The 8,080-nt window shown below is 37.2% G+C and overlaps 1 protein-coding gene across 1 annotated transcript; it reads right to left on the reverse strand.

Moving 5' to 3' along the window:
* Positions 1 to 3,751: 3,751 nt before the first annotated feature.
* On the reverse strand, positions 3,752 to 7,613 carry socs6b (suppressor of cytokine signaling 6b). The gene is made up of 2 exons (XM_073848938.1): positions 7,305 to 7,613; positions 3,752 to 5,761 (listed from the first exon to the last, which is right to left on the reverse strand). Exon 2 carries the CDS (start codon positions 5,642 to 5,644, stop codon positions 4,043 to 4,045), a length of 1,602 nt encoding a protein of 533 aa, XP_073705039.1. The 5' UTR covers positions 5,645 to 5,761; positions 7,305 to 7,613; the 3' UTR covers positions 3,752 to 4,042.
* Positions 7,614 to 8,080: the final 467 nt, after the last annotated feature.

Here is an 8,080-nt window from a genome sequence, read left to right on the forward strand (position 1 = left end):
GAACCCTTTCCAACAATGACTGTATGATTTTGAGATCCATCTTTTCACACTGAGAACAACTGAAGTACTCATATGCACCTATTAAAGAAAGTGCACTGACGCTCCAGAAACTATTGAACTTAAAAATCAGGGTAAATTAACTTTTCTTCTGGGAAACATGTACAGTATCTTCTGTAGCTTCTAAAGGGCAGTACTAAATGAAAACATGATATTTAGGCAAAATAAGAAAAAAATTACACATCACCATCACCTTAATGCATTGTGTTTTCTTCTGAAGCATTAGTGCACATTTAAATCTTCTGTAACAGTTGCACAGGAGTCCCTCAGTTGTCCTTAGTGTGAAAAGATGGATTAAAAATCATAGTCATTGTTGGAAAAAGTTTAAATACACAATAATGCTGAAAATCTGAAAAAGTCCTGCATCTTCATTAAACCTGAAGGATTTTTCTGAAAAACAGTGGCCAGTTTAACTGTTCAGGGCACACAAGGGACTCGTAAACAACAATTGTGGACTATATGTGACCCTGGACCACAAAACCAGTCATAAGGTTAAATTTTACAAAACTGAGATATGAGACAATATTTGGCCGAGATACATCTATTTGAAAACCTGGAATCTAAGGGTGCAAAAAAATCAAAATACTGAGAAAATTACCTTTAAAGTTGTCCAAATTAAGTTCTTAACAATGTATATTACTAATCAAAAATTACATTTTGATAGGTTTACAGTAGGAATTTTACAAAGAATCTTCATGGAACATGATCTTTACTTAATTGCCTAATGATTTTTGACATAAAAGAAAAATCAATAATTTTGACCTATACAATGTATTTTTGGCTATTGCTACAAATATACCCCAGCGACTTAAGACTGGTTTTGTGGTCCAGGATCACATATGTAAACCTCTTTTTTTATGTGAAATATCTTATTCAGGTCAGTACTGGATAAAAAAATAACATGCATTTTGTATGATCCCTCTTCTTTTCATAAAATATTTATTTTGCAGATTGTGCAAGGTGTTTGTGAACTTTTGACTTCAACTGTACATTATTCAGCAGGGTCAGAAATTAACTTTTTCATTAAGGGGCAATATTTGCCCCCTGGAATTGATTAGGGACATTTTTTACATTTGTGAGGGGCGGGCAATTGTTATAACCACCTAGGGTTGGGTATCATTTGAATTTTATCGATTCCGATTCCGATTCCACTTATCGATTACGATTCTTTTCGATTCCCAGTTTCGATTCCAATTTAGTAAAAACAACAACAACAACAAAAGTCAAACATTAATATATCAAACATGTTTATTTTCAGTGCTTGCTTGCAACATATTATTTTATTACAGGGGTTCTCAACCTTTTTTTATACCGGGGCCCCCCACCTTCTCGGGTAAATTTTGCAAGGCCCCCCTATGCCTGACAAGGTGTTTTTTGTTTTTTTTTACCATTTTTATTAACCAAAACATTTGTTTTGCCTTTTTGTTTTTCTACTTCATGTTATAAAAAAAATTCAAACAAACTTTAAATTAAATTAAATACCACTCACTAAACCTGTCCTTTTGAACTGGACTGACTGAATATCTACTGTTTGTATTTATTATAAAATGAACATATAAATGAAAAATACAGTAAATACATTGTAAATCTGTTGATGCTGGTGCTCATATATGCATAAACACCACTGACCCTTACAAGATCCACCTCTATGGGTAAGCATTCATTATAAAACACTTACAGGACATTCATTTTGACAACTATGCAAATATTTTGAAATTTCACGCAAAAATACTATAGATCAGAGCCCGAAATCATGAATAGTTTGTGAATCAACAGCGGACTTATGCGTGCCTAATGTACGTTCCTATTACTCTGATCATCTTTGCCTTTACATTAACGGGAGGGTTTGTTTCATGCAGCCAAGAAATGAAGTAGATACTTGTCTTCCCGCGGGGGTATAAGTTACTTTATGTGGGCTTTTGCGGGCGAGAGTGGGACGAAATTACATACATTTCTGCTGGAGCGGGCGGGCGGGCGGGCGGGCGCGGGAATAAAAAAATCCGTCCCTTGCAGGTCTCTAAGATAAAGTTTGCGTGCAGCGGTAGCTTTGTCTTCGGTTTTTACAAAGCGTAGCCACACTTACGAGCGCTTCCCGCGAACCATCTAGTAGACTGATGTTTACATTACCACGTAAGGTCCTGGCAGATTGCTAGATGAAAAGAATGCACCCAGGAATCGATACGAGGAATCGAAATTTTAATTTTATAACAAGTATCCGATTCCAGAATCGGAATCGATTTTCGATTCCCAACCCTATAACCACCTTATTATTATAAAGCTTTACATTTATTTACATCATATCTGCAGTCTGTTTACAGTACAATGAGGGAATTCAGCTCCAGCGTTTTCAGCGCTGACTAATCTGAGCGCCTCTGATTGACCAATGCAATCCTAAATTCAACAGAAATGCGTTTGACTGGTTATAAGGCTTAACGCTGCACAAAACAGCAAGTAAAAGCAATCTGATTCCATGTGAGCGAATCTAAATGTAATTCTGCGAACTGACACTTTTCATTCAATTTCACATTTCATTTTAATCGTGACAGCCGTAATATGTAGTTTAACTGTGCAGGGGCATTTTTTGACCCTTTGCCTTGAATTTATGGGGCATTTTTGTTCATTGTGGTAGGATTATTTTTGACACTAGCAATTGTTAATTTTCAACCCTGTTATGTAGTTACTTAAACAGTATTTTAATTATTTTAATACTTAACCATTTAACAACTTTCAGAAAACAGGAATTATGTGTAAGCCAATCAACTTTAGCTCAACAAAGGCACAAAAGAAAGAAGAAAATTTTGCCTGATGTTTGTTTGCTGCTTTGCAATTCATTGATAAAAAATGCAATTCTCCAGGTAAAAGATCAAGTACAAATAAAGCATAAAATAAAACAACAACGACAAAGTGGTAGGAGAAAGAAAATCTGTTCATGAATGTAAATAAAACCAAAATGATGGCACTTGAAATTCCAGCATTCCAACATTCTGCTTCTATTTTTACTACCATGAATTGGATTTTAAATTACAGACCCAATAAGAGATTTACATTAGAATGAACTGAGAGAGATTAATCATATAAAACTTTTATTTTGAACTGGAGAACAAGTTCAAGTTACAACATATCAGTAAGCAAATTCTGTTCCCAAAAAGAGATGATTTTAAACTGTACCATTGACATAGTCCATAACAGGAAACCTTTCAGCTTTTAAACAATGATATACACTACTAATGAACACTTAAACAATGCAAGGGGGAGAAGACCAGATGTATTCATAATGCAACTGCATGCCTGTTAAAAGATGACTGTTATAAAGAACAAATCATACAGTCCGAAGTCAATTAACTACAGCAAAGACGATTTGAGTGAGGCACCTTAACTTGGCATTACTTGCTAAAGAATGCATAACAAATAACGGGTGAGAATATGATCTGACAAATATGAGCAGCTAATATAGCTTATTAGATTAACTCCACAGAAGGGTAAGATCATATGTATGGTGAGAGGACATCATTTGGCATATTGTATAGCATATTTTCCCTTTGAATAAGATGGCTGGTACGACAAAAGTTATGTGTTTGAAAAAGGGGCGAGGAGGAATGTAATCTACGCATTCGCAAACGTGCGGCCATTATTAAGGTGTCTATAACTCTGTGCATTGTTGCCAAGAACCTCTAAATGCCCTAGAACAAGTGTGGGATATGAAGAAAAATACTGGACTGTCTTTGACTGTAACAAAAACGAAATGCTACAGTACTACGAGAACATGCGTAAAATGCGAGATCCAAACACTCTACTGACATCCTGGCACTGCATCTCTTCACAAACCACTGAATTATCTACTCTACCAGACTGACAAACACCATCATCATTCCTTTCAACAAAATGCGTAATCGAATGGTAACAAAACTCTTGAAATGTTTGCGAAACCTGCTTCGTTGTGTCTTCCAAAAAGTGCACGTAGCAACCGAGTCAGGATTTAGTGCATTCAGTAGTGCTTCTCCTGCAGGTAGTCTTTCATTTTGTTCGGTAAAGGCAATTTCTGGATCAGATCTATCCGCGTGTACTGGCGGATAACAAAGCGGCACAAGTACTGCAGCGAGCGCACTTGCATAAACCTCGAAACGGGATTGGTCAGTCTAACGGGGTAGGTGATGGACCCCGGTAAGCGAGATCTGGAATAGCAGAACGCTCCGTTCTCTGAATCCTTGACCGAGTTATCAATGAGTTCCACAATTGATACATGGCCTTCGATGTCAGGTTGCTCGTAGAAGCTGAAACTGCCATTTGAGTGCTCGATTCGTGTGTGCAGAGTCTTACCCTGTGAGCGAAAGCTCAAGCTTAGAAGATATCGATCATCAGAGCTGTCGCGGACTAAAAAAGAACCATCTGGAAGATTCGTCAGCTTTTCTTCGGCTTCCCATCTTGTAATGGGACCCCAATACCAACCCTGCTTGGCAAGTTTCTTCAGTTCAGCCGTGAGACTAGTAACCACCATGGGTCCGCTGTTCTGCACGGCGTCGTAGACCCTCTGCACCCCTGGAGCCGAGTTGGGGTCAAAGTTGAGATGGTGCATGACTCTCTCTGCAACCTGAGCATGTGTACCACCAAACCCAGAGAAGCTTCTCTGGAGATAACTATCGGGCAACGGAGGTAGCAAGGGGGAAAGTGGGGCTTCGAGTCTGGAGCCCTGCAGCAAGACATTTGCAGTGTTTAAAAAGAGCTGGTTCACCGATGATGTCTCCATGAAGATGTCTGGGGACAAGAGGTCCTGGTCAATAGGCTCCTCATCTGCATGAAGGGATCTGCATCCCTCGGACTGGGGAACGACATCCATGGGTGTGGTGGCATCTAAGCAAAAAGAGCGCGAACCTTCGTCGTCAGGAAAGAGTCCATCATCTAAAGGCATTGTGTACTGAATATAATCCTGAGCTGCAAGACCAATAACTACAGGCATGTGTTCTTCATCCATTTCAAGGTGCAAATCGCCATTCTGAGCACCAGAATGGTGGTCTGGCACATGTCCGGTGATTTTCAACGAATCGCTAGATTCTTTGAACTCTCTCTGGAGGTCTAGGAAGTCTTGGCGCACACCGTTAAAAGTCGGACTTGGATCTGAGGAGTTCATTAACGCCTTAACGTCCATTTTGATGCACGTCTCCTCTGAGTTCACTGGTCTGAGAGGCCACGGGGTGGGACTGTAATGATGACTATGGACGGATGTTGAGCGGGAGGAACGCTGGGATTTTATGTCACTTAGAGTAATGGGTGCTGAAGAAGAGGAGAATGTGTCTTCATCTATAGAGCATACAGATGGAGAACCACCCTTGACCTTTGGTTTCTGTTTTGCTGAGAGTCTCCTTTTCAAGGTGCCCATGAGACCCTCGCTCTTAGATCGGACTTTGGGTCTTTTTTCATCCTCGTTATCCAGGTCGCTACTGACCAGATCTTTGCTGTAGCATCCTCCAAACAGAGAGTCTTCAGCGGAGTAACTGGCCGCCAGGTCCGGCTGTGATACGGCAAATTCATTCTCTTCTTTGCCCTTTATGTTAAATGACTTTCTTATTGTTTTCAGACTGATCTTCTTCATTCTGAAAGATCCCCCTTAATGATTTGGAGGGGGATTATGCGTGATGTTCTTGGGATGTGGGAGATGATTGTGAACACTTACACATAGCTGATCACATACGGCCCACGACTGCCATACCTACAAAACAAAATAAGACATTAATAGAGTGGAAAAAACTAATCTTACATTTAGATTCTTTATATTCAGGATCAAATCACAATTGCAATGTGAGAGAAAATTCTGTGAGATCTTTAAGGTTTCAACCATTTTATAAACCTTTTCACCTTGACTAACTCATGTAACAAAGTAAATAAAAAAAGTACAAATATTCTGTGAAGTGTCTTAATTTGTCATTAAGATTGAGATTCAAAAATATCACCCTTGTAAGACCAGGTAACAATTAAAGACAATTTATTAATTAAACGTGTTAATTAAATTAATTAAATATTTGTAGCAATAGACAAGAAGAGACTGTATTGGTCTCTTTTATGCCAAAAATAATTAGGTTATTAAGTAAAGATCAAGTTCCATTAAGATATTTTGAAAATTCCCTACCGAAAATATATAAAAACTGCATTTGCATTGAGCTTCATTTGGACAACTTAAATATTTAGATTTTTTGCACCCTCAGATTTCAATAATTAATGTTTCTTGAGCACCAAAACCAACATATTAGAATGATTTCTCTAAGACCATGTGACACTAAAGACTGGAGTAGTAACTGCTGAACATTCAGCTTTTTTGCCATCACAGGAATAAACTACATTTAAAAAAAATAACAGACAGTTGTAATAAATTTTGTAATACTGTTTCACAGTATTGCCACTTAACTGTAGCTAAATAAATGCAGCCTTGGTGAGCATCAGTTAAAAAACATCTTGTCAACCCCTAACTTCTGAATGGCAGTGCATTATCACTTCAAAATTAATTATTTGGTATTGAAACAGCTGAGTAATCACTTCAAGTACTAAATTGGTAGACTTAATAATAAAGAAAAGTTAACAGTGAAGCTGAAACATAAGCATCAGCAAAAAAAAGTACTGGTCAAACCAAATACCTGTCTTTTTCTAAATAATTTGCATGCATAATAACTGCGAATGAAATGTAAATACTGAAAAAATGGTTCAGATGAAGCATGCAACACTACAGGAAATAACATGCACAAATGAATTAGACAAAATAAGATTACATGGGTTTTTAATTCATGTTGATTTTAAGGTTTGCTTGATGAACAGATTTTAGAATAAATACCAGATTCACCAGATTAGCTAACTGCAATATAATTCAAAACCATAATGCATATGTTTAACATAAACATATGGTAATAAGCACCACCAGTTGTACACAGCACATTCAAATCTGCTGTGTATTTCAGAATAATGACATTATTTTACAGTAGATTAAATATTTCTGTCTGATTGTTGTCTGACCTGACTAGTGCAAATCATAAAATCACCAGATGATAAGAGATATACAATATGAGTCTCCCACTCTGTAAACAAGTTATAAAGTTCAAAGTTGAAAACACTCCTTGAATTGATAAATATGTGCGTGCTAACGCTTTAAGAGCAGTTAGCACTCAGGCTAACCTGTACAGGCCCTGTACATTAAACATCACTTCTGTCTTAATGCTACAACGCTAGTCATCAATATTAATATACAAATATTAACTATACATTACCTGCCGTGCCTTGAATACACTGTCAACTGACAGCAGTTGTCATTTCAGTGCCCGGAGAGCTATGAAATCATATTAGGAGACATTATTACTTCACGGCTAGCTGATACCTGCACTTACAAAAACAGCGCAGAAACGAGCTCAATTTCCACAGAGACGAGAAATAATGGCCACTTTATGAGCGCGTTTTGCGATGAAGTGACACCGTACGCTGTGGACGTTTTGAATTGTGCCTAATTTCGGCGTTTGAAACTTTTCTCTAGCTAACTGCCGTTTTTCCCTGTACTGTCTTTTTTTCTCTGCCCTCTTTGTTTGCTGTTGCATCATGGGAATGAATGTGAAGGAGGGGAGGAGATCTTTGATGCTCGTCGGGGCAGCACTGACTATCTGCTTGAGCACAAGAAACCACATGTAAATATTGTTTAAATTATTTAAATTATTCATTTTGTTTTGACGTGTTTTATATTTTAATTAAATCAAATGTTTATTTGTTGTAATTGTATACACTAGCAGTCAAAAGCTTTTAAACAGTAAGATTTTTAATGTTTTTTAACAAATCTCTTCTGCTCAACCAGCCTGCTTTTATTTGATCCAAAGTATAACCTTTTGATATATTTTTACTATTTAAAATAACAGTTTTCTATTTGAATATATTTTAAAATGTAATGTATTCCTGTGATCAAAGCTAAATTTTCAGCATCATTACTCCAGTTTTTTTTTTTTTTTTTTTAATTATAAATACTTTTTTAGGATTTTCTGATGAATAGAAAAGCCCAAAG

This window comes from Garra rufa, chromosome 10 (assembly GCF_049309525.1).
Source record: "Garra rufa chromosome 10, GarRuf1.0, whole genome shotgun sequence".
Classification (NCBI taxonomy): domain Eukaryota; kingdom Metazoa; phylum Chordata; class Actinopteri; order Cypriniformes; family Cyprinidae; genus Garra; species Garra rufa.